The sequence below is a fragment of the Protopterus annectens genome, chromosome 7.part0, assembly GCF_019279795.1.
Source record: "Protopterus annectens isolate FY-2018-M chromosome 7.part0, PAN1.0, whole genome shotgun sequence".
Lineage (NCBI taxonomy): Eukaryota > Metazoa > Chordata > Ceratodontiformes > Protopteridae > Protopterus > Protopterus annectens.
In genome coordinates this window covers 1,136,713,556-1,136,741,109 of record NC_056739.1, presented here as the reverse complement: position 1 = coordinate 1,136,741,109, position 27,554 = coordinate 1,136,713,556, and the positions used below count along the sequence as shown (strand labels likewise).

Sequence of the window (27,554 nt, the reverse complement as noted above, 5' to 3'; positions counted from 1 at the left end):
GTTATTATTTAAGCAGGACTAAGGATTTTAGGCAGTCTCAGCAGTTGTTTGTTTCTTTTGCTTTGAGTTCTCAGGGCAAGCCTGTGTCAAAACAAACTATTTCTAGGTGGATTGGCTTTTGCATTGCATTTTGTTATTCCCATCATGGCAAGGAGATTCCAGCTGGGATTAGGCCTCATTCCACTAGGGCTACTGCCACTTCAACAGCATTTCTAAGGGGTGGCAACTAAGGATATTCTGGAAGCAGCTACTTGGAGTTCAGTGCATACTTTCTCTAGGCATTATCACCTTCCTATCTACTCTAAGTCTAGGGCTGGTTTTGCCACAGCTGTTTTACAAGGCATGTTGTCAGCTCCTACTACTTTATAATTTGCCAGCCTCCCTTACCTCTGCTTTGGGATTCTACCCAATAGTCAGGACTGCAGCAATGGAAGACGAAGAACATAGTACAGTTTTGTACCTACCATAAATGTAGATGTTCGAGGATTCCATTGCTGCAGTCCAATCCTCCCTCCTTCCCCTCTGTATTTAGGGGTGGTTGTGTAGGTGAGTTTACATGCTTATATTTTTGTATATATTGTTGTATATATTGTACATGTTTTTGGTGCAGGTTTTTTGGGACTTGTCTTTTTAGGGTCTTCTGACATCTGGGGCAAGAAAAGACTGAGGATATGACGTCGGTCATGCGCATTAGTACCCTGACGTACTGACGTCAGTCTAATGCGCCCTGACCGACGTCAGCCTTATACTCTGGTATTCGGGCCGACTGGACGCGGACTATACCCAATAGTCAGGACTGCAGCAATGGAATCCTCGAACATCTACATTTATGGTAGGTACAAAACTGTACTTTGTGTACACCTACCATAAATGTAGATGTTCGAGTGTCTTCACTGTTGCAGTCTGGGTTTCCCTCCCACTTGTCCCCTCTTATTTTTTTGTGTGGTTCCTTTTTTCACCATTCTTCTGAGGTGTATTTGCAAAGGATATGGGACCTTGCTCATTTTGGGACTCCTGACATCTGGGGCAAGAAAAACTGGGGAACATGGCATCGGCTGTCAGCTTTGTACTCCTGGCGTTCTGACGTCAGGGAGCATGGTTGAACAGCCGACGCCGGACCCAGACTTTGGGATTCTGGCCGATCGAGGACTGCCTGCCGGCAGGGGAGAACCCTACAGTCATGACTGCAACAGTGAAGACACTCGAGCATCTACATTTATGGTAGGTGTACACAACTGTACTTTCTTAAGATTAGTAACAAAACAAATTCCTTTTTTACAAGTGTTCTACAGTGGTTCTATGGCAGAGTGATGAAGGTCTGACTGTGACACAGATGACCCAAGTCTGATAAGTGGCCGAGAGGTTGGAAGAGATGGACACAAGCAGAGTGTGAATGAGAGGCTCATGCCAGCTTGCCATCTGAGAGGTGGGAAAGGGTAGTCTTAATTGGCCACATTAATTATTTGCAAGAGGAGGCTTTCATGACAACTGTGGTTGTAGAACAGGGAGGCCTGGGCTTGCTGTTAAAAGCCTGTGATGATAGCCCTCATTGAAACATGTAGGGGCACCATTACACCAGTGGAAGGATATAGAAAGCTCCTGTGGTGATTCTGATGCTTATGTCAGCCACCAGGAGTGGCGTTAGACTTAAACACAAAAAAATCCTGATTATATGACCGCTTCCGAGGAAGGGAGAGATGGTGGTTAGCAGGCAATAGGGAATAAATAGCTTAAAAAATACATCCCTGCATTACAAGTGCTTTGCAGTCTTCTGACCATCAGCTTGCCTCTAGGTTGTCTTGTCATTCACTTGGTTTACAGGACCCACTGAAGCCTCTCGTATGCTAACACTGACCCACATCTGGGCCACATGAGGAGGATCCTAGTGCAGCATCATACTTGTGCCAGAGGGTTTTTTTTGTTTGAGTTCTGTCGTAGCTTCTTCACTGCCCATGATGCACTTATGATGTTCTGGGATAAACAGATGTGCAAAGGGTCATATTTTTTTTGTCTCACCTCTTTGGTGATCTAGTGGCGCTGCCTCCCTTGGATGAATACACTTGACATCTGCACAGTATCTGCTTAAGTCAAATTACTGTACTCGGGTTGTTGTTGAATGTGGTGCAAACCTAGTACATTTCAAAACTCCATGAAGATTGTTTCTGAATGATGGAAGAATGCACTAATTCACTATTTTTGATTTTGTATTTTTTTGTTTACTTTTTCTGATGCTTATAACCGTGTTTATTCTTTAGTACTTCACATGAAGTGTTTGGTACCGTCGAAATGGGAGTACTCAGAACTGTCCATGTTCATCCAGAAGATAGACATTACTTTGTAGGATGTGGTGGAAGGTAAGTGCAGTTTTTATAATCAGGTTCATTTGAGCCTCATGTTTTATTCATAACTTTTTTTGTGTATGGATTATTGACCTTGGCTGGAGTTTTAAACTAAGTGTTAAAATACATGGTGCAAAATCATGTTAAATGAATGCAAATTGTCTTTGTCAGTTAAGTGCAGGTCAGGGATACAAGATTTGTTGTTCACAGTTGCTTTTAAGAGGTAAACAGATGCGTAAGGATAGAATTTAGTATAGGAATTTTTTATTCCATTGCTTCTTTGAGGATGGATTTTGCAGGACACAGTCACACTGCTGGCGAATTGCCACCTCTGTCTTGACCGAACATCATCAATACCTTTCACCAACAGGTGGTGCTCTACACATAGTAGTACTGCATTACATGGTTGTCTGGGCACTAATTTGCACCTGTGGTTTCACCAGTTTGGCTGGTTATTTATTTATTTTTATTTATGTTTAATTTATTTGAGTTTATTTACATATGATGTATTTGCAAGGGTAGGGCTCTGATCAAAATTAACTGTAAAAAAATTTCTCCAAAGCCAACGTCACACTTCTTAAGACAGAAGTGGCAAACTTCACGACACCCATGTAGATGGACAATAGAGGTACGACTGCTGAATCCTACACAAATGCACTTTATAAGCACTTAAACAAGGGCATGGATCGTGCTATCCCTAACAGAACCAAGATGCTATCCTCCAAAAAAAGGAAGCCAATCTTGTGGTCTTTTGCCATAAAGAAACAATACAACAGAAGAAAGAAATTGTTACAAAAAAGATTAAAATCCCACGATTGGAGGGAACTCCCTGGTCAGCCTCAGTAAGAAGCTGAGATCCCTCATAAACTCCTCCAAAGCTGTTTATGAAAACAAATTGCCACTGATTCTAAAGACAACCACAAAGCATTCTATAGCTATGTCAAGAATCTCAATGGCAACACTCAGATCTGCTCTGAGTTACAGCACAATGACACTTAAATATACAGAACCAACTGATATTGCCAACATCCTGGCAGATAGGTTCAGTGCTAACTTTACCCCCCTCTCATCCTCTAAAGGGCCCATCTTTATAACGGAAGAATGCAAAATTCCTGTAATCATGGCTGTACAGCTAAAAACCTCTCTCCAAAGCCAAGAACACAGCATCCATGGGAGCTGACAACATCCCAGGCTGCCTTCTACACAAACTACAGAATGAACTGGCACCCCACCTAAGTACCATATTTAATCATAGCCTCATCTCAGGCTTTGTGCCCATTGAATGGCGCACCGCGATGGTTATCCCACTCCACAAAGGGGCGGCCACAACAGACCCCGGGAACTACTGCCCCATTAGCCTGACGAGCCTGGTCTGCAAGGCCATGGAACATATCATCATGGAACTCATAAACAAAGACATTGGAGATCTCCAAACTCTGGACCCCACACAGTTTGGGTTTGTAAAAGGCAGATCATGTCTCCTAAACCTGATAGACTTCTTTGAAGTAGTCACCAGAGCCACAGATGAGGGTAAGGTGGTTCACACAGCCTATCTAGATTTCGCCAAGGCATTTGACACCATCCCTCACTCTGGAATTATAGATAAATTCACTAAACTAGGTATAAATCCCTGTGTCACAAGAAGGGTTGCCAACTGGCTTACTGACAGAACCCGCACTGTGAAATTATCAGATTCCAAATCAGACTTCAGACCAGTGACAAGTGGAGTACCACAGGGTTCAGTCCTGGGTCCTCTCCTGTTTGGTATCTACTTCTGTGAAGTACAGACTAACATGGAGCGTCTTTGGCCAACTAAATTCGCAGTTGACTGCAAACTAGGAGCCATAATCAAAACTCCTAACGATGCGGACTTCCTACAAAAGGGCCTCACTGAGACAGATGCCTGGTGTCAAAGCCATGGTCTCAAGCTCAGTGCCAAAAAGTGCATTGTTATCCACTTTTGTAAAAACTCTGTACCCATGAACTACCACATAGGCGGTAGTCTACTTAACACCAAAAGTGTGATAAGAGACCTTGGGACACAGGTGGACAGTAGTCTCTCCTTTGATAATCACATCGCCACAGTGGTCAGGAAATGCTTCTACGTGACGCACCTCATCACAAAAGGTTTCTCATCCTGAAAAAAAGAGGTCATTGTTCCCCTCTACTCATCACTCATTAGACCCATTATAGAGTACAACACCCCTTTTGGTATGTACCTCACAAGACATCTACAACAACTGGAAAGGCCGCAAAAATACCTCACAAAGAGGATTACTGGCCTCAAACAGATGCCTTATGCAGAACAACTAAAAAAAATCCAGCTTTACTCCGTCGCATATCACCTACTCTGAGGCAATCTCTGCCTAACATACAAAGCTATTTCAAACCCAGAGCTGTTGGACATGCTCCAGTTAAAGAAATCCCAATCCCTCCGCGCTACATGCTCTAGGGACCTAAACCTTGTCACCACAGTAAACAGAACATGCTGGAGGGATAGATTCCTGTCCCAGAGACTTCCCATACTCTGGAACAGGCTACCTATCTATGTCAAGCAGAGCTCCTCATTAGCACTCTTCAAGAAACATCTTGATTGGATGGGTAATAGGAAATTCACCCTGGGGATTACTTCTGTGGTTCTGCTTGACAGGGGCACAGGAAAATAATTTTCTTGGGTGGCGAAAGCCAATGTACCTTTTTGGCTAGGCTTGTATAGGCCCTTGGGCCAATATCCTAGTACCTACCTATGAGTTAATGTCATGCCCAGAATGAAAACGTAATGTGGAGTACAAAGGCACAATAAAGAAAAATGCACTAAACCTTGCAACCTTATTTAAAAAAAAAAAAAAGGAAAGAAAACAAGTTCTATGAAATGTTCAAACAAGAACATACAGTACAGTAAATGAAGTATGTCTACATATTTACTAGCTAGTTAGCGTCTAAGCTATGATTAGAGAGTTAAAGGTGTGTGATGAGAAGTGGTAGACCATTAGGTAGAGTTTAGTAGTGTGGGGGGGGGGGGGTTAGGATGGAAAACCTGTTGTCAGTATAGTGAAGTTTTGTTCTGGGTGTTTGTAGCTCTGGACCTGATTAGGAATAGTTTCAGGTTGTAAGAGGAGGAATAGGAGTATTAGCCAAGAAGGTGCTTGACTGAATCTGAGTAAGAGGGCCGCTGTCTATCCAGCACCCATTTAGATTTTTTTTTTTTTTTTGCGTAGCAGTGGGCCCTTACTTTCATGCTGGTATAATGAACCTTGCCTCCCTTTCAGCTAGTTGCTTTAACATTTAGATTCTTTTCCTGGAAGACACAGTTCGTTTTAAGTTTTCAGGTCACAAAGATATATATATATATATATATATATATATATATATATATATATATATATATATATATATATATATATATGAGACAGGGTGAGCATTAGGCCTAACCTATCCATGTCCAGAGTAGTATCCCAATTGGCACTTAAGCAGTACAGCTGTCTGTCCTCTGTCACAGCCTCCAAAAGAAGGAAGACAGGATATTGCACTTGTTGGATATAGAAAAGCGGCTCTGATGTAAACCTAGCAAATGCAAAGGGTCTCTGACATTCTGAATAGCTGTTTGTATCCTTCAGAACTTTCTTACCATTGAATTTACCAGGAAGTTTTGCTGTTTGCTGCAACTTCTGAGGTTCAGCAGTCTGGTAGTTTTCATTAAGTGACCAGATAATTACTCCTTTGGGGACTTCCTTCCATACAGCCCATTAGTTTTGCTTGGGTGAGGAACACTGCATTCAGTCCTTTTCAGTTTTTATGCCCTTTATCCCCAAAACTCATAAAAGCAGGTGTAGTTCTCATTTGTTAACATTAAAAAAAAAAAATCTAAAGGCTTTGTTCCATACATTCATGGAGCAGGATCACAGTTCCTCAGACCTTCGGCCCCCCCAAGAAGAGAAAAGTACCCCGGGAGACTTTGATTTGTCTTCTTGCTTTCTGTTTGCCTTAGCCTTCAGGAGACATTTCCATTGTGACCATATTGAAGCCCTCAGATCTGACTTCTTTCAGCTCCTTTGCTGAGGTTCTCAAGATGTTTGATGAAAGGTGAACAAAAGGGTTTCTCAGATTTTTCAGTGCCCTCTCCAAAATATGAGAGAGAGTAGCCTAGGACCCTTCTATAGGAAACATTTCAAACAATCACAACAAAAGACTGGTAAAGAAGTAAAGACTGGGAGGTTGCAAAAAAAGAGGACCTTCCCAAGCTCGGGGACAGTCCAGAAAAGCAGGTTGACTGTGCCAATCTTCAGTCTTCTTTTTCCCTCCCTGGCAAACCTTAAACTTTATCAAAACTTATTTCTTCATTTCCCTGTTTGGAACCATATTGCATCAGACACTTTGGTACTAAAGAATTATTCAGAGAGGTAACCATTGTCACTGGGACTCTCTTCCCTGATTTCAAGTGATTCCTCCCCATCCAGTCCTCTGTGTCCTCCTATTCTGGATTATATACAGTGTCAAGGAGTAATAGTCTGCCCCACCTGACCAAATAAGATGAGAATTTTACTCCAGGATTTTTCTGGCATTGAAGAAAGGAAGGAGCGGAGATGCATGCCGGATCTCTCATTTCTAAACCTTGCAGAAATGTGAGGAGTTGGCTCCCTAGCGTTAAGGTAGAAGACTGACTTCACTCACTTGTTTTAAGAAATGAAAAATAAAAGCATGGAAATGTGACCGTATTAAGCAACAGTAATAAACCGTCCAAAACTTCAGATATTAATTCCTCATCTTTGAAGATATTAATGAAACAAACTCAGCCTGGCTTAGTCACCTGAATAACTCTATTTTAATTTATGATGAATGTTTTTATCCAGCTGGACTTCATCAGACCTTTTCAATAACAGCTTTAACCCATGGAAAGCTGATGTGTGTGTGTGTGTGTATGTATGTATGTATATATATATATCTATATATCTCTCTCTCTCTATATATATATATATATATATATATATATATATATATATATATATATAGATTAGATATATGTATGTATCTATATATCTATGTGTGTATCTCTCTCTCTCTCTCTATTATTTATATATATATATATATATATATATATATATATATATATATATATATATATATATATGTATGTATGTATGTATGTATGTATAAAGCACACAGGATCATTAATCATGATTTACAACCTTGTGCATAGTAATGAGTCTAGCCTACATCTAAAAGCTAGCTTGATGTAATACAAGTCATTTTTACAATCCTAACTAAAATAAGAAACAGACTACCAATAAAATGAAGTACAGCAGTAGTAATTAACTCCTAGTCTGTCTCCAGAGAAGAACAAAGTGTCACAAAACTCCCTTCACTAAAGGCAGTCACCAAGGTGACAAGATCCTTCCAAAAGGAGTGATAAACTAAAAAAGTAAAAAGAGACAAAACAGCAAAAAAAATCAGAGAGCTGTAGTGAAGAAGTGACACACACACACACACACACACACACACACACACACACACACACACACACACACACACACACACACACGTGTGTGCATGTGTGACAACTGGCACGAGTCTAGAAAACAGCACCCACTATAGTAACCTTGGAAAAGATGCGTTATAAGGAATCATCACAGATAAAAATACTTTGGTGCTAAATAGCCTTTAGTGATGGGAGTTTTTTTGAACTGGGCATTACCGTGAACTACACCAAGGCTCAGCTCTGCCGCACTCAAGTCCTGGAGTTCATTGGTGCTCATCTGAACACAGTTACCCAAATTGCAAGTCTCCCTCAATCAAGGATACATTTACAGGATCAAGCACCCCAGTTACTGTCTCATCCTTCTCTGCCAGTAAGGTTGGTTTTGCATATCTTAGGATCCATGGCAGCTTCCATAACTCTTAATAGCACTAGCAAGATACTGCATGAAGGTACTGCAGTGGACACTGGCAATGCAGTGGTTTATCAGATGACATCTTCTCTTTGTTCCAATATGTATTACAAGAATTTGCAAAGAATTTCACCTAGAGGATTGCTGCAAGAGAGATTTCTCAGGGCTGCCCTCTTATTCTTCCACCACCCAGGGCCACAGTGACTACAGAGGTCTCCCAAATAGGGTGGGAGAACATTTCTTGGGAAGGATGGTCCAAGGCACGTGGTCCTATTTGGAGGCTAATTATCACATCAGTGTTTTGGAAATGAGAGCAGTCCTATTAGCATTGCAGGCATTTCAGAATGCTTTCCCTCCTGAAATGATTGTCATTCAGGTAGACAATATGACAATAACCAAGTCCTACCCCTATGTCGAAAAGTGATGAGAGTTTGGCAGTGGACGAGTTTTTCTGGCTAGTTTCCTCTGGCAGTGCATATACCAGAGAAGTCCAGTGTTCTTGCAAGACAAGTTGAACAAGTCTGTACTACTAGCTTGAGTGGTTTCTCAACCCCATAATGGCAGAATCCGTGTTTCTTCATTGGGGCCAACCATTCTTTGACCTGTTTGCTTCTTCTCTCATCTTCAAGTGCTGCAGGTACTTTGCCCTGATCCCCTCTAGCAAGGGTGTCACCGAGAGAGATTCTAGTTCACGGTTGGCCTCCGGGACTCCTGCACGCTTTTCATCGTGTTAAACTGTTTCCAAAATTACCACAGAAAGCTTCATACCGGACGTGCAAAGTAATCCACATTGTTCCTTTCCGACCTCAATAAGTATGATTTCCCTTTCTGTGGCCTCATCTTGTACAGCACCTTGAGTGTTGGATCTGACACAGGATATTTTCTCTCACCTATCAAGAATAACTCTCACAGACATTCAGACCCTTAAACTGACTGCATGGTTTCTCCACTTCCATTGATGGCTAGACAGACCAGGTTTTCATCCACAGTCAGACCCATCCTTATATCTTCTCAGAATTTTATAAGAAAGGTGTATAAGAGTAAATGGAAAAGATTCCCCCATCGGGCTATCCAGAGAGTTGGATCCCTTTACATCACCCATCTTAGCTACTCTAGACATTCTTGCTTCCATATTTAACAGTGGTGCTCGTTATTCAACCATAAAGATTCAACTTGCAGCTATCTGCAATTTTCATGTAGGTCATAACCGATGTTCTTTGGCCTCATCTAGATTGTGAAATGCCTTTCTTAGTTACTTTCTTACTCTGACCCCCCCCCCCCCAATCAAGGGGGCAACTCCACCCTGAGATCTAGATATTTTTCTGCAAGCCTTGATTTGACCCCCATGTGAACCAGTTGCTGAGTCAGACTTGAAATTTTTGTCTTGGGAAAACTACTTTTCTGGTTGCAGTCACATAAGCCAGACGAGTACCAGAAATCCAGACCTGTACATCTAGGAAGCCATATCTAATTTTTCACAAGGACAGGGGTTTTCTCTGCAGTTGTCCTTCCTTTGTACCTAAGGTGGACTCTGAAAGAGGTATGAATCAATCAGTCAACCTTCCTGTTTTCTTTTTAAAATTTTCCAATAATGGAGAGTACATGCTTCATCTTTTAGATATGTTTAGGCAACTTCAATTCTATATCCACAGAACAAAATAGAAAATCAGACAGTTTATTTTCTTCTCCACAGCCAAATTAGGTAATTCTGTTTCAAAAGTGACTTTAGCCAAGTGGCTTACTGACTGCATTTCTTTTGTACACAGCGAAAATGGATTTACACTTTCTAGACTTCCTAAGGCTCATTCCACTAGATCTGTGGGCACATCCTGTGGTTTCTGGTCTAAAGTTTCTATAGCTATTTGCGGAGCCGCCACTTGGTCAGTTGTATACTTTTATTGCTCACTTCAGATTGGACATCTTATCTAGGAATAGAGCAGCGCTTGGCTCCACTGTACTCCTGTAGAACTTTCCCTGAATACCCCCCCTCCAGGTTTCCGTAGCTGGGGTCTCTGCCCCATTAGTTGAGAAACAGATTAAAAAAAAAAAAAATGTCACACATAAAAACTGTGTACTTACCATAACAATGCATCTGTGTTGTCTTTCCTCCATCTCCCTTCCTATTTCAATTTTTTTTCTAATTCCAAAGTCTCATAGTTTGACCTGAGGAACAGTGCTTTGCTTGTCTGATGAGCTCCAGCTCTTTTTTTTTCCTCCCAGTTTATGTAGTTATTCCCTGTGATGTCGGTTTATTTCTATATCGTTTCCATACAATAGCTGTTTGTTGACACTGTTATCTAAAGGGAGGGAAACTTGATCTGAAGTAATTCTGTTAGGAGGATTATGGCTAAGTGGAGGAGCTTGAGCTATGGATCTAAGTCTTTTAGAAGTGGCAGAATTTGGATCTGAGACCCCATCAGTTGAAGGATGAGAACAGAAAAGACAGATGCATTGTTATGGTGAGTACATAACTTTTAAAGCTGTTATTGAAAAGTTGATTTGATGAAATCCATTTGGTGGACAAAAGAACTTACAATAAATTAAAGCTGATTTATTCCATTGAATAAGGAATAAGTCTGTGTGAGTTTGTTTTTTTCACTACCTTCATAGAAGATGAATTAACATCTGAAGTTTTGGACTATTTATTGTTGCTTAATATAATATTTAAGCGTTTTTACTTTTCGTTTTTCACAAGTAACAAAAAAGCAAAGTCAGTCCTCTACCTTAATGCAAGGGACAGCTATCTTCTCACATCTGTGATGTTCATCGTGTTTCACTGTTGCAGTCATCACTGTAGGGTTCTCCCCTGCTGGCAGGCAGTCCTCGGTCGGCCAGAATCCCAAAGTCTGGGTCCGGCGTCGGCTGCTCAGCCATGCTCCCTGACGTCAGTGCGCCAGGAGTACATAGCAGGCAACAGATGCCATGTTCTCCAGTCTTTCTTGCCGTGCAGTGAAAGCAGTTCGCAAGTGCCGGTCGGTTGACTCCTGACAATTTTCTTTTTCGTACCTCGGTCCGAAGACTTACTTCTACTCAAAGCTAAGTACCCCGTTGGGGAAACTTTTTTCTTGCTCCAGTCCGATGTCAGAAAAAGTTAATAATTGTATTTCTTGTGGGAAGCAAATACCTCATAAGGATTTCCATTCTTACTGTATTCCTGGCTTAGGCCCTGACCACGACGTAGCTAGTTGTCGGTTTTGTGCTAGATTTAACCAACGCACTATTAAGTGAAGGTACGATTTTGCATTTCATTATTTCGGTAGGCGATTTAATTACAAAATGTCGTTGGACACGCTTCCGACCACCGGAGTTCACAAACGACGCAAGGATAAAGACAGGCCTCCAAGGTCCAAAACAGACGACGTTTTACAAGCATAGCCAGCTTCAGATTCGGCCGTCAGTGAGGCGCTTTTGCAGCCCCTGTTGTCGACCATTTCGGAACAGATTGCCGAAACTCACTCCCACGAGGAGCCAACTAGGGCTTTGAGTACTTCAGCTGCTGGACCTTCGGACAATGCTCCCTCGGATGGGTCCGGAGCCGCTGTGCAGGTACCGGCTTCCGAGGGGGTTTTCAGGCCTACACAGCTTCTGATAAAGACAAAGGCAAAGACTCCTTCCAAATCTAAGACTTCAGTCCAGGCCTCTTCTGATCCGGGATCCATATCCCAAAAACAGTTACTTAAGATGGCGGAGGACTTGCCATGATTAGGGGTTCACATCACCCTCCAGATAAAAGGCCTAGGCAGGAATTGGATTATGACTCTTCTGATCAGGCATCTATTTCTTCAGTGTCTTCCTCTGACCAGGATTATTCTTTCCCTCCTTATGAGGATTCTGATGCTGAGGAATCCATTCCTTCAGCTTCTCCCCCTGAGGATTTTCATTTGGGGAAACTTTACATGAAATGAGGGAACATTTTCACTGGGAAGGACAGGAGTACTCAGAATCTAAGAGAAGACTTAGGGATTTTCTTCTTCTTCCCCAACATAGACCCCTGGCTATTCCTCCTATTTTAGATATTGTGGATGTTGCCTTTTCTGAGGCCAGTTTAACTCCTGACTCTCTTCCTCCAGCCCCTGTTAAGCCCGACCGATATTATAGGGTTCCTGATTCTCACCAGTTCCTATTCAAGAATCCTACTGCTGATCCTGAAACCATTTCTCAGGGCCCTAAGGGGGTTAAGGCCACTTCTGCTAAAAACCCCATTCCGACAGATAAGGATTCCAGAGCTTGAGAGATGGGGCAAAAAAGTGTACACTTCTGCAACTTTATCAATTAGGGCTTTAAACGGTCAATTTCATATGCTAAAATACCAGCAATTTCTACTGTCTGTTATGAAACAAAAGCTAGCTTCCATTTCCGCATGTGCAGATAAGGAATTACATGATTTGATGCATGCCACTGAACAAGTAGGGAAGCATGGTTTACACTGTGGTTTTACTGCTTTGGAGGCTTCTTCTAGGGCTGCTGCCTCTGGCACAGTCATTAGAAGGCATGCTTGGTTAAAGGAACAAAACTTACCTGATCAAGTGAAAGCTAAGTTACTGGATGCGCCTGTTCAGCATGATGTTTTGTTTGGATCTAAGGCTGAAGACGTGATAAAGAAAATGGAGGATAAGGCAAAATCCATGCAAACGGTTAAGGATTTCTTACAAGTACAGCCCCCCAGATTTAGTAGGAATTGGCCAACTAAAAATTGGTCCTTTCCCTATTCAGACAGGCCTCAGTGGGGTAGATATAGAAGTTCCAGAGGAAGGCTCCAGACGCAGACCTCCTACAGACCAAGACAGTGGACTGCTTCCACCCCTAGGGGTGGAGAGGACAGATCTCAAACTCATAGAAAACAGGCTCAATGACTCCCCCTGCTGGGCTCTAGGAACTTCTTTCCTGGAAGCCCCTCTCGGAGGAAAACTCTCTCTTTCACCAGAATTGGACTTGCATAACCCAAGACAAGTGGGTTCTGGATGTGGTTTCAAGAGTTTACAAATTCCACTTTCATACACTACCAAGACCAAACGGATGGCCAGACCTACCAAAACACCAATGGTCAGATGCCTTAAACCATGTGGAAGCCCTCATGACTATGAGGGCCATAGAACTGGTTCCACTTTCAGAAATGGGGCAAGGTTTTTACTCAAGGCTCTTCCTAGTCCCCATAAAGCAAAATTCATGGAGACCTATCCTGGATCTGTCTGTCTTGAACACTTTCCTGGAGATAACAAAATTCAAGATGCTTACTCTGCGGCAGCTTCTGCCAATGTTGAACAAAAATGCATGGATGGTAACATTGGATTTATAGGAGGCTTACTTACACATTCCTGTCAGACAGGAGTGCAGAAAATACCTAAGGTTCAAAGCTGGCTTGAGCCATTATCAATTCTCTGTGCTGTCCTTTGGATTGTCTGCTGTGCCCATGGTCTTCACCAAATGCCTGGTACCAGTAGTAGCTTATTGCTGACTCAAGGGAATTCAAATTTACCCTTATCTGGACGACTGTCTTATTCAAGTAGACAGCAAGGATGTCTTACTTCAACACCTAGAATTTGTTGAGAACCTTCTCAAGTTCCTTGGATTCACTGTGAACATAAAGTCAAATTTGACACCCTCACAACAGATAATTTTTCTGGGTGCTCTTCTAAACACAACAACCCAGATGGCATTTCTGACATCCGAAAAACAATTACAGCTGGCTTCAACTTTCAAAACCTTGGCGACACTAACCCAGCTATCTGCAAGGAAATTCCTGCAGGCACTGGGTTACATGGCCTTTTGCATCCTTCTCATACCATATGCAAGACTGCATATGAGAAAAATACAGTGGTACCTAAAAAGTGTATGGTCTCAGCATTGCCACAGTCTAGACACACAGATCACCGTCCTGCCTTGTCTACAAAAGGAATTCCTTTGGTGGACCAAGGCATGTATTCTCAACAAAGGGAAAGCCTTCAGTCTGCCTCCAGCCAGCCAGATACTAACCATGGACGCCTCAGATTACGCATGAGAAGCCCACTTGCAGAGAAAATGTCTGCAAGGCTTTTGGACAAAGGATCAGAAGCACCTGCATATCAATTTAAAGGAAATGTTAGCCGTTCAGAACGCTCTCTTGGCATTCAGGGATCTCCTACAACCAGGACAACTACTGATACAGACAGACAACACCACAGTTATGTGGTACATAAACAAGCAAGGGGGTTCACACTACTACCCCCTTTGCAGACTAGCCATGACTCTATGGAACACAGCTCAAGCTTGCAAAGTGGACCTACAAGCTCAGTTCCTACCAGGGAAACAAAACATTCTGGCAGACAGTCTGAGCAGGAACCGGTCAGACCCTCACGAATGGATGCTGGACACCGAAATATTCAAGATGATTACAGCAGTCTGGGGCTGCCCGCACATAGATCTCTTTGCATCCCCCCTCAACCATCAATTACCAATTTTTTTGCACAAGGACATTCCACGAGCTAGCATGGAAAGTGGTTGCACTATCATTCAGTTGGAGAAATCTCTCTGGGTATGCCTTCCCGCCTCTACCTCTTCTTCCATGGGTGTTATTAAAGATCAAGCAGGACAAGCCCAAAATGATAATTTTACTGGCTCCAAATTGGCCTCGACAATTTTGGTACCCAACTCCGATGAATCTTTCACAGGACCCCCCCCTTGGGTTTTACCTCAGGCTCCAAATCTTTTGTCCCAACACTAGGGTCAGGTTCTGCACTCTCATGTCAAAACTCTCAGCCTGGCAGCCTGGCTGATTCAGGGTCTATGATTAATCCTCTCCTTCCCAAACAGGTTATGGATGTCATTTTAGAAGCCAGACGCCCTAGCACTAGAAAATCTTACGCAGGAAAATGGAAAAGATTTTGCACCTGAATGCATGATCAGGATTCGGATCCTTTTACTCCTGATATTTCTCTGATTTTACTATAACTGACAGACCTGTTACATAAGGGTCTCTCCTTCTCTTCCATAAAGATACATGCCTCAGCTATCTCTGCACATTATAATACAGACCCTCCAATCTTTTCCCACAACTCATGAGACAATTTCTCAGAGGAGCTAAGAATTTAAGGCCTCCTCGAACACCACCCATTCCTGCCTTGGATCTCAACTATGTTTTGGAAAAACTCACTCTACCTCCTTTTGAGCCTGCTGCCATATCTGACATCAAGTTTCTATCATGGAAGACAGCCATCCTGTTAGCTTTGACTTCAGCCAGGAGAGTTTCGGAGTTGCAAGCTCTTATGGCTGTGGAACCTTATATTATTTTTCATCAAGATAGGGTGTCTTTAAGGACTAATCCTACTTTCATGCCTTAAATCAAACTATTCACCTGCCAACTTTTTTCTCCAATCCTCAAAATAGGGGGAAAGGATCTTGCATTCCTTGGATGTACACAGACAACTTCGTTTTTACCTGGATAGAACCAAGAATATCAGGAAAACAGAGCAATTGTTTGTTTCTTATGCTTCCAATTCCCAAGGCAAAGCCATTTCAAAACAAACCATTTCTAAATGGATCGCTCATGGCATCAGATTTTGTTACTCTCACCATGGAAAGCAAATCTCAGGAAGTATTAGGGCTCACTCTACCAGGGCTGCTGCTACTTCAGCTGCCTTCCTCTGGGGAGTACCTACCAAAGACATTTTGGAAGCTGCAACTTGGAGTTCGGTGCATGCTTTTTCTAAGAACTACAATCTATCTCTCTACTCTAAGTCTAGGGCAGGCTTTGCTTCTGCAGTCTTGCAGGGCCTTCTAGCCGCCCCCTCTACTTTATGACCACCTCCCTTTTCTTCTGCTTTGGGATTCAACCCTACAGTGATGACTGCAACAGTGAAACACGATGAACATAGTACAATTGTGTACACTTACCATAAATGTAGATGTTAGAGTGTCTTCACTGTTGCAGTCTGGGTTACCCTCCCTCCTGTCCCCTCTTACTTTTTCTTTTGTGTGGTTCCCTACTTCACCCTTCTGAGGTGTATTTGCAAAGGGTATGGGGTTAGACTCATTTTTGGACTCCTGACATCTGGGGCAAGAAAAACTGGAGAACATGGCGTCGGTTGCCAGCTATGTACTCCTGGCACACTGACGTCAGGGAGCATGGCTGAGCAGCTGACGCGGGACCCAGACTTTGGGATTCTGGCCGACCGAGGACTGCCTGCCGGCAGGGAAGAACCCTACAGTGATGACTGCAACAGTGAAGACACTCTTAACATCTACATTTATGGTAAGTGTACACAGCTGTACTTTCTGGTTTTTGTACTTGTTTGTTCTGTGACTCACTTTTTGTAATACACAGAGTACTGGATGTGAGGCAGATTTACGAGAGCCATTGATCTTTGTTGTTTAATTTCTAAACCTTCAGATCAAAAGTCTAAAATTCAAAATGCTTTCTTTACAGCGTCTTACCTCTCATTCCTCCTTTCATCTTTTTGGTAATTCTAGACCTAAAAGATGTGCATCACCACACTCCAGTTCACAGATACTTTTTTCTGTGTCTGGTTCACATTTTTAGTTTTCTGCTCTGCCCTTTGAGTTGTCAACTGCTCCCAAAAGTGTATGGCTCCAGTAATAGCTTATTGTTGGTTACAGGGCATATATATTTTTTCTTATTTAGGCGATTGCCTTATTTTTGCAGACTGTTTTCTAGGCTGTCAAGAATCTCTTCTTTTTGTCAAGAACCTTCTTCTCAACATGGATTTTCAAGTGAACTTAAAAAAATTGTCTCTCATTCTGTCTCACAAGGTGGGGTTTCTCATGATGGTCTTTCTTCCTCTGGACAATGGACTTTAGAAGGAACAATTTCTGATGTCTTCCAGCCAAACACAACAGCCAGGGACTATTTCAGTATATTAATAAAATTCATGCCCTCTATCTACAATTCTAATGTTTTGTCTAGCAGAACTACATGTGAGAAAAATTCTTTAGATGTTCATATTCTGGGCCAAATACCAGAAACCCCCCTCCTCTCAGATTTCGATGATGTGTTTTATCAGAAGGGCTAGTGGGTGAATTGATTATCCTTTGATACAGGACTCCCTTTCTTCCCACCAGCCCCTGCTCAATTTGCAACTTCAGATGCATCAGATTTTGAATGGAGAGCAGTTTCTAAAGAGATGAAAGTGCAAGGTCTGTGGGACCTTCAGGACAGAATGAAACATGCAAACATCAAAGAAATGCTGGCATTATTAAGTGCTCAGACGTCACTACTCCATCTGTGGATTGCAGGATCTCTTTTTAGTCATCACAGACAACAACACAGTCATGTAGTTTATATACCACAGTAATGCAGATTTGCTGTGGTAGCATGGGAACTGACAGCTCCGCACATTCTCTTTGCAGATTATTTACATTCCGTCAGAGCTGAATTTTATGGCATACAAGCTAAGCAGGACCAGAACAGACCGTACATAAATGGAAATTATGTCCTGTGGCTTTCCAAGAAGTCATTGCCTTTGGAAAACTCCTTAAGTAGATCTGTTTTGTTTACTGTCCATTCAAAACGGGCAGCTAAAGACGCTTTGCTATGTGATACTTTATAGAAAGGCATGGAAGAACACTTTTATTCTTTTATTTTATGGTCATGGACAAGAATTTTTTTTATGCTTTTTGACACTTTCCTCTGATAATCACAGTTCTTTTAAGGGTCCAAAAGGACTCTCCAAAAATGGCATGGCAGTGCTGTCTTTGCCCAGGCAGCAGTAGTTCTCCCTTCTTTGGAAAAAGAGGCAATTGCCACAAGCTTCCTCACAGTTTTTTTTTTTTTTTTTTTGACAGCCCGGTATGTTGTATGGTTCCATGGAAGAAGTGTACTTGGTCTTTGAAAGTAGTTTGAGAACTTCAGGAATGGTTTTCTGTTCCTCTTCCATAGGTTCATAGGTGTGTACTAGGCTAATGACCAAAGGGGCCTTTTTAGCCCACCCATGCATCCCAAATCTCAATTTCTGGTACCCTTGATAAGTGTAAGCAGAGGCTTGTGAGATGCACATTTGCAAGTAGGGGCCTGGATGATTAACCATTTACAGGCTGTCTATGTCCATTAGATGCAGAAAAACGGAAACAAGTGCAAAAAGACAAGACTTCACCAAACAAAAACACTTGTGGAGGAAATAAGGCACCAATTTCTTTGTGATAATTTAATAGTCCACAACACCACAGCAACACTGCAACCACAGGAACCAGCCAAAGAACAAAAGTCATTAATGCTGAATCTCACCACTGCATTTTCGTTTAGATCACTTCCTCGGATGTGACTGAATGAAATATTGAACTTTCTGTTCACTATAAATACATTCACTTATCAACATAATTGGGCAATTAAACAATCATTTCTAAAATTGATTAATTAAAAGAACTTGACTGAAAAACCTTACTTGTGCCATATTCTGTTCACTAAAAGCTATTTAAACAAGGTATAACCCATTGTAAAACACTTTCATTAATATAATATACATTCATTTAAACCTTAAAAACTCTAATTTATTTACTAAACTTAAAAACCCTTTAATTAAAATCATTTAAAAAAACCAATGTATACATTTCCTATTCTAACAGTGCCATCTACTGACTAAAAAGAAAACTTTTTGAACTAAAAAAACTTTCCAAGCCTGGGGAATGTGTATGTACATATAAAAATAGTACCATGTTCTTCTTAAAAAATACAAGATTCTAAACCATATTGCATATTGAACAATATATAATAAATATTAGTTAAAAAACAAATTCATTAGAGCTTAGCCGCTCTCATTTTTAAAACTGGGGCAATAGATAGGGTATCATTTAATCCAGGTAGTTTGTTGGCCTCTAAGTGAATTTGCTATAAGAGTTCCTTATATTCAATTGATGTTTCCCAAGGACCACCCCTTACATCCCTGTCAACTACTTCTAATGCAAAAAAAGTGAAAGAGGCTTCCTCGCAGTTCACTTTATGTCTATATAGAGCATTATTGACACACTGATTCTTAATGTCATAATAATGCTCATATACTCTATTCCTTAGCTTTCTCTCAGATTTTCCTACATAAAGTGCTTCGCAGATTTTGCACACAGCTATGTAAACAATACCACCAGTCTGACAATTTGCATAGTGTTTACTTTGGATCAACATGTCCCTACTCTTTATGTATATAGTGTCCCTAGATACAACATGAATACACTGGTTACACCTCCCGCATTTAAATGTACCAGTTCTTCCCTCTCTAATGTTGCCATTATTCCCTTTGCTTTCAAAAAATTTTTTTTAAGACTTTTACCTTTTCTCTATGTACATTTTAGGGGGGAGGAAAACAAACTATCCAAGTCAGAAAGCAGCAGTTCTCCCTTCTTTGGAAAAAGAGGCAATTGCCACAAGCTTCCTCACAGATTTTTTTTTTTTTTTTGACAGCTCGGTATGTTGTATGGTTCCATGGAAGAAGTGTACTTGGTCTTTGAAAGTAGCTTGAGAACTTCAGGAATGGTTTTCTGTTCCTCTTCCATAGGTTCATAGGTGTGCACTAGGCTAATGACCAAAGGGGCCTTTTTAGCCCACCCATGCATCCCAAATCTCAATTTCTGGTACCCTTGATAAGTGTAAGCAGGGGCTTGTGAGATGCACATTTGCAAGTAGGGGCCTGGATGATTAACCATTTACAGGCTGTCTATGTCCATTAGAGATATAGGTGCCAAACAATTGATGAATTTCTTGTTCCCTGTCCAGTTGTCCAATTGAAAACTGGTTTAAGGAGAAACTCTGCTTCACATGGATGGGGAGCCTGTTCTAGAGAAGGGGTAGTCTCTGGCATACATACTTGTCTGTCCATGAGGTCCTGTTTGTATCACAGGTAGGGTTTAAGTCTTTAGAAAGGGTAATTCTGGTGCTGTTGTTTTGCAGTCATGCAGGAGGACCATCAGAGTGGGATCTGACAGTGCCTTGTATGCCGAACAAGGATCTTCCCCTTCAGCAGCCTGTAGGAGACCGAACACAAGGGATAGGGACTTGAAGCAATGCCCTCCTTGGACCTAGATGCCATGGCTTTGTTTAGAAGTTGCACAACATAGTGTGATTTCATTGCTACTGCAGATACATGACTATCAGAGGCTAGATTGCTGTCTGTGTGTGTCCCAAGTCTGTGACTGCTGGGTCAGCTCTTAAGGCTGTATTGTCAATATAATAGTTACCAAAGGTAGATGACTCCCTGAAGGATATTGTTATGCATTTCTTAGCATATAGTTTTAGTCCCTAGTTCTGACACCAGTTATTTGTCTGTGTCAGGCCTTCTTGGAGAACATTTGTCAGTGGGGGATTCTGTGACTGCTCCTAATTTGCAGCTATCTCTGGACCCGATCCTCAAAAGACTCCGCTTGTGACTGGCCTCTTTGTAGAAGTGAACTCCCCACTATAAAACTTCCTGGCTCCTGCCTGTGACCAGCTGGCTATGCACTGAGTGACATAGGGGTTTATACCAAACTCGAGTTTGTCAACAAAGCCGGAGTACGGGTAGTGTCAAATGCCTTAACCAGGTCAGAGTAGACGGTATGAACTGTTTTGCCCTCATCCATTCCTTGGTGACATTCTCAAAGACGTCTACCAGGTTGAGTAAGCATGACCTGCACTTGAATCAAATTAAGTTTGGTCCAGTTCCTCTCTTCTTTTCAAACCGTACTTCCCTGATCCGCTGATGAGCTAATACTTGCCTATCTGTTTCAAATATTTAACATAATTTTCTTGTTTTATTGTGTATTCATTCTTTTAATGCAGTGAATTGAGTCATTCTGTTTTTGTGTAATACAGTTGTTTTGTTCATTTGCCAAATGTTATTCTGTTTTTATTAATTTTCTGCTATGTTCAGCAAAATACTTGATATTCTTTTTTAAAATATCTGATTGGGCAGACTTGGGCAGGATCTGAAGTGTTGCGATGGTCCTTACCCAGCGTAAACAAATTTAGAAGAATAGATAGATAAGGAATCATACTGCATCAGTGATCACAATAAACCTAGTACAGTTCTGTGAATGCAGTCATACTCAGCATAACAGTATATTTTGAGTAGTATAGTAACCAATGTGCAGTTTAAGTCCAGGTAATGGCCATAGGTCCTACTACTCCTGGACAGCCAGAAGGTGGGTGATTCAGTGAAATCGCAAAGCAGAGCAACAAAATGGAAAATAGTCATGTTTTTTAGTATATTGACCTTTTGACCTTCTCCTTATGAGGATACCGAGGTCTGCAGTTCCTAATATTTCTTGATATTGGGGGGCAAGTTTTCTAAGCCCTCAAGAGTCTAATGACTTTGTTCATTACTTGTCCCTAGCTGAGGTGCAGTTACTAATAGCCTTCGTAAAAAAGTGAAAATGGTGCTATCTACTTTCATTTTATCTGTGTATTGTGCTGAGAGAGGAATCAATCTCTGAAGTCACCATGAAATTTAGTTGTATGGACTTGTGTAATTTAACAAAATTATTCTGTTTACAAAAAAAAAGACATCTAATAAAAGCAACGCTCTGGATTAAATTCTTGCCCCAAGGATAAAGTTTTGCTCTATCAAGAGCTGTGGCTGATTTTCCTTGTACAGAATTGTACTGAAATTCACAGAATTCAGCAGTATTGTTTTGCTCAAACTTGAAGAAATTTCCGTTTGCCACCTTTATTTTGGTCTTGCATCTATAGACTGGTCACCTCTATTCAGCCTGCCACTAGATAATGCAGTGTTCCGTTTCAGATCCATTTTTATTAGCTTCTTAAAAATAGCATACTAGCACCAGATGAGCATTAGATTTACTATTGTGTTGTAATTCAGTGTTGAGACTTCTAGTTTGCTGCTCCTTAATCCAGGGTTCAGTCCTGGCTTCTGGCACTTTGTGAGGAATTTGCATGTTTTCCTTGCATCTGCATAGGTTTTTCCATGGACATTGCAGTTTCCTTCAAACATGCCGGACGTTGATTATGATATTGATTTATCAATATGCGTAAGTATTGAAACACAGGTGATCATTTCTAGGATTTTGAAAGTCGAACATACTGAAAATATCAAAAACATTGGGGGAAATTATCACAAAAGGAAACCGTTTCCTTTTGTGATACATTCAGCACAGCCCTGACTCGTATTCAGACATAATCTGTCCTGAATAGAAGTAGCGTTAGTGAAAAGTTTTTTTCTTAAATAAGGTGCAAGGTTAAGAGCAGTGGCATGATTTGGGTTACCATGCTTTAATAAGGTGGATATAAGTATCCCAGCTTCCTTTTTCTGACATCTTAGCATTCTACAAACTGAACACTTAACCGAATTTCAGCATTATTCATTCTGTTAATAAACTGCACATTTGACATTCTGAAGGACACCAATATTTGTATGCTTGTGATTGTATGGCTATATGGTCACTATAGACCAGCCCACTTACCTGGATAACTAATAAACTAACAAACAAGCAAGAAGGCATCCAAGGTAAATCCACTGATGTCAGAGAGAGAGAGAGAGAGAGAGAGAGAGAGAGATTATTTTTGGGACAGATGAACTTCTATGAATTTTGCAAGGTCCCCATCAAATTATGAAGTTCAGAATAGGGTAAAGTATGCCTTTCTTGCTAATAGCAAATCCTTGTGTTTGGAGCAACATGTTAATAGTCTTAGGACACTTTGGTAGAACATTGATCAGCTTCTTAAACCTGGCCGTAACCCTACGCCCATACCCTTTTCTCACCTTAGTTTTTTTGTTTTTTGAGTATTACTAAATGAAAACTCCAGCCAAGCTAGAACTTCCAATGAGTGACCAACCAAACCTCCTGTAACAGAGGCACATGGGATATATGCAAATGACCCTTAACCTCTGGTGTTTCAGCTATATGGCGATTCTGATTGCCCATGACTTTTACATTTGAAGTTGTTTTAATGGACAATTTCAGGCCATTAAAGCCAAACCCCATTAGCTATGGATATGCATATTTCAGCCTTGTTATGACCTCATTAGCATAGCATAAGCAGAGTGTTTGAATAAGCATAATAAACACAGGGTTGTTATACACAGCCGATGTCCATTCTCATCAGGGTGACTGGAAAATATCCCAACTAACAAATTTAAAACATTAAAGCCAAACCCCAACACTCTGCTTATGCTGTGCTGACGAGGTCATAACAAGGCCGAAAATATGCATATCCATAGCTAATGGGGTTTGGCTCCTGTGTAAGCATGCTTTAAAATGTCTTTCAGAATCATGAAACTGCAGTTGTGGAGGTGCCTTGTTTGCTGTTTTTACAGATATATCACAGTTAGTTATGTGATCTGAATCAGCAGTGCACCATCTTTGCTTTTTAGTTTACTTGTAACATTGATTTCATGTAGTACTTTATTGCAGGTCTCTTAACTACTACCTTATCCTTGGCACTACTTTACATGTTTAGTGCTCCATATTTCACTTACATTTTAATATGGTCATGTGCATGTGTTGCTAGATATTTCTTTGCATTGCTTGCACATATGCTTGCTTTTCTATGTATTGTGTGTGCATTATGCTTCATTAATGTTCTTGATTTATTTATTTCCAGTTTGATGCTGGGGAAGTCCACTGGGCCAAGCAGAGCCCATTTTCATTGGAGGCCTGGGGAGAAAATCTCCAAAAGCAGTTAACAGAACATAGCACAAGTACAGTATGGAATAGACAAGCCTCTTTGGCCCTCTTCAAAAGGAACCTTGATTGGATGGGAGAAAGAAAATTCACCCCGGGGATCACGTCAGTCGACCTGCTAAACAGGGGTCCAGGGAAGTAAGTAGTGTGGGAAGAAATAGCCAGGGAATTGTTATGGCTAGGCTTGTATAGGCCCTAGGGCTGATAGCCTAATACCAACCTGTGAACCTAAGTATATAATTTAAACTGCAAATACAAAGTCAGGGTGTATACGTTTAAAAACGCAAATATTAAAAGTGCAGATAAAGTCAGAAGTAATACAGAAAATATAATTAAAAGTACAAGTCATGAAGTGTTTGTACAAGTTTAGTGTTTGTTCCAACAATAATGTTCGTGATCAGAGGAGATAGATTAGATTGAAGGGAGGTTTGAAAGAGGCGACAGTGTAATTTAGGTGGGAAGGGAGCAGGAACAGTCCCAGTTTGAGGTAAGGTAAGATTGGAGGAGAGATTTGAAACGAGTGGTTGTGAGTACAGCGGAGGGGAGATTCCATAGTTTAGCTAAGGAGTGTGATAGAAGTAATTGGCCCGGAGGGCATAGGGGTTTATAGATTTTGAGGAGGTTTTGGTTTTCAGATATAAGAGTATGAATGGGGAGGTAAGGGGTTAAGATAGATGGAGAGGGGCAGATGGAGGGTTGGTGTATGAGTTTGTAAGCAGTGGTGAGTTGTATGAATTTCAGGTAATTAGGAAGCTCAAGCCAGTGTAGGGAGTGGAGGGAATGGCAGTGATGGTGGAGTATTGGAACCTGTAGAAAATTTACAAACTTTGTTATAGCAGGCTTCCAGTTTGTTTTTTAGGCTAAGCTGGAGATGAGTAAGTAGAGAGGAACCATGCATAAGAGAGGGGAGCAGGTAGGAGGAGGCTAGAGTACATCTGGTTGAAGCAGTTAGATAGCAATTTTGTCTGTACACTAGACCTAGTTTTTGGTGGGGGGTTTTCATATTATTTTGGATGTGAATATCGAATTTTAAATGTTCATCAATTGTGATTGTTTATTTTGGTGTGAGGCACAATTTTGATTGGAGTGTTATTGTGGATTTTTATTTTAAAGGAGCTTTTGTCTGTGGTGAAATTTCTCTGACAGAAAATCATGATTTTTGTTTTGTTAGCATTGAGAGCAAAATGGTTGTTTAGCATCCACGTTTTGGTATTGGAGAAGACTGTTTGGGTTTTTTGAAGGAGTTCAGAGGGAGAGTTTGCTGTACAGATGATTGTGAATCATCAGCATAATGGATCAGTGTAGCATTATCTATGGATGTGTGAAAGTTGTTAATGAAAATGTTGAGAAGTAAAGGGCAGAGAATAGAGCCTTGGGGGATGCCAGAGGGATTGTTGAGAAAGGATGAAGAGGAATTTTTCCATTTAACAGCTTGTTGTCTGTTGGAGAGAGAGAGCTTGTAAACCAGGCTATGGAGAAAGGAGAGAAACTGAGGGAGGAAAGTTGAGATAAGAGTAGAGGTTTTGAGAAGTGTCAAAGGCTTTGGGGAGATCTAAGTAAAGAGTGGGTACGATTTTCCCAGAGTTGCGAGCATGATTAGTGGTGTCATGTAAGGACAGAGGAGCAGTAGTAGTGCTGTGGCCAGGTCTGAAGCCATGCAGTGTTGGGGTAAGAAGAGTGTGTTAGGTATGGCAAGAGTTGGTAAAGAATGCACGTTTCGAGGATTTTAAGAGGTGAGAGAATAGCTACAGGATGGAAGTTGGTAGTGTCTGTGTTATTGCCGCCATTGTGGAGAGGGGTGACAAAAGCTTCTCTTCCAGAGTGAGGGGATATAGGTTTCTTGGATGGACCTAATTCATATGAATGGAAATGAGGAGGGCAGATTATCAATAGCGTTAGGAGCAAGGCTTTAGTTTAAGGATGAATTTTTTTATGCTGCTAGTGGGGATAGGTTTAAGACTGAAAGTGGAGTGTTAGAGGGAAAAGCAGTGGATGGGGGGCTATGAGAGGGAGAGAGGATGGGAAAGTTTGTGGTTAGTCTGGCTATGCAATCAACAAAATAGGTGTTCATGGTCTAGGGAGTATGTGTTAGGGTATGGATTGTCTTTTCTGACAGGGTTTAGAAGGGAGGAAATGCAATTCCAGAACTTCTTGGGTTTAGAATTATGTTCTGATTAGAGCTTGGAGTAAAAAGTCTTACTGTCTGTAGTTATTAGTTTCTTCACTTAGTTGCGGAGTTTGAATTTGATTTGAGAGTTTAACTTATGTTTTTGGTATTGCTTCCAACATTTGTCTCTGATGTGCATTAGTTTTCTGGAATCTTTAGATAGCCAGGGATCGGTTTTGGCTTTTATTCTTTTTGTTCTAAGAGGTGCTAGGCTCTTGGAAGGTTTTGTTGAAGTAATTAATTACATTGTCCAGATGCAGAGTCTTTAAGGGGACCCATTTCATTTTTTCAGGCAGTCGGAAAACGTCTGTGGATTGAAGTTGGTAAGATTACGAGTTTGTATGTATTGATGTTGTATTTGGACAGAAGAGACACACCAGACTGCATTGGCTGGTAGCTGGTCACTAAGGGGATCAGGTATAATTCCGGGATGTGAGATTAGATTGGGATGAGTTCCTAAGATCCTAGTCTAGTTCCAGAGGAGCTGTCTTTACTGTGTCTGGTAGGGTAGTTTATTAGCTGGAAGAAGTTAGAGATTAATTATTTGGCACAGAGTTTGTGAGGAGATAGTGACCCCGTTGATTACATCGCCAAGGATGAATGTTTCCTTTTTGATGAAAGAAAACCATGAGAGAATGCCTGAGGATGGGGATGTTATCACCAGGGGGAATATAGATGGCAGCTATATATAAAGATTTATGTTTGTTGGTTTTTAGGAAGGCTATGGATAGCTCAGCAGGAGAGAATTTAGGAATGGAGTTAGTGTATGGAATGACTGTTAGAGAAGAGGAGTAAATTATGGCTACCCCTCCTCCTTTCTTGTTAGGTCTGTCATTCCGAATGATTTGATAGTCAGGGGGAAGAATTTCAGTATTTTTGATATGAGATTTGAGCCAGATTTCTGAGACAGTTAATATTTTAGGATGGTTATGTGACAGCCAGGCATGTAAATTGGGTATTTTATTACAAATACTTTGAGTATTGATTGTAACTTGGTGGATGGTTTCGGAGGAGGAGGATTGTGGTGATGTAGAGGAGCAGATATTGGTGGAGACAGTAGGACCAGGATTGGGATGGATGTCACCAGAAGTAGAGAGGGAGAGACTAGATGTAAAAGATGGGTAATCAGGTTCAGTGGGGAAGGTAGGTTAGGAGTGTAGTTGAGGAAAGGTCTGCTATTGCCAGTGAAGTAGATTAGCAGAGAGAGGGAGAGAGAAGTGCTGGAGGGAGCTTAAATTTATAGACGAGAGTTGTATTTAGAGGGTATAGTTCATGAGATATGGAGGAGAAGGAATAAGAGGTGATTTGTTTGAGAGGAAGAAGTTATATGTAGTGGTAGAGTGTGAGGAGCCAGGAAGGATAGTAAGGTATAAAAAGGGGCAAAGAAGGGATATGAGGAAGGCTGAAGTGAGAAAAGAGGTGGGGAGATGGAGCATGATGTAGAATGAGAGATATGTTACAAGTAAATGTGAGATGGGGTGGTAGAGATTAGTAGGCAGAGGTAGGAGTGTGGGCAGTGAGAATGAGAGAGTGTTGGGGAGAATAGTTGGAGAGCAGTAAGTGGGA

The 27,554-nt window shown here is 41.3% G+C and overlaps 1 protein-coding gene across 2 annotated transcripts in view; it reads left to right on the top strand.

Annotated features, from left to right (window-relative positions):
* WDR76 (WD repeat domain 76) overlaps nt 1–27,554 on the top strand; it is a 773,733-nt gene that overhangs the window by 559,089 nt on the left and 187,090 nt on the right. For both annotated transcript variants that reach the window (XM_044077715.1, XM_044077713.1), the window contains exon 11: nt 2,256–2,354. In XM_044077715.1, the coding sequence (XP_043933650.1) occupies nt 2,256–2,354 (99 nt within the window). The remainder of the gene's footprint in view (nt 1–2,255; nt 2,355–27,554) is intronic.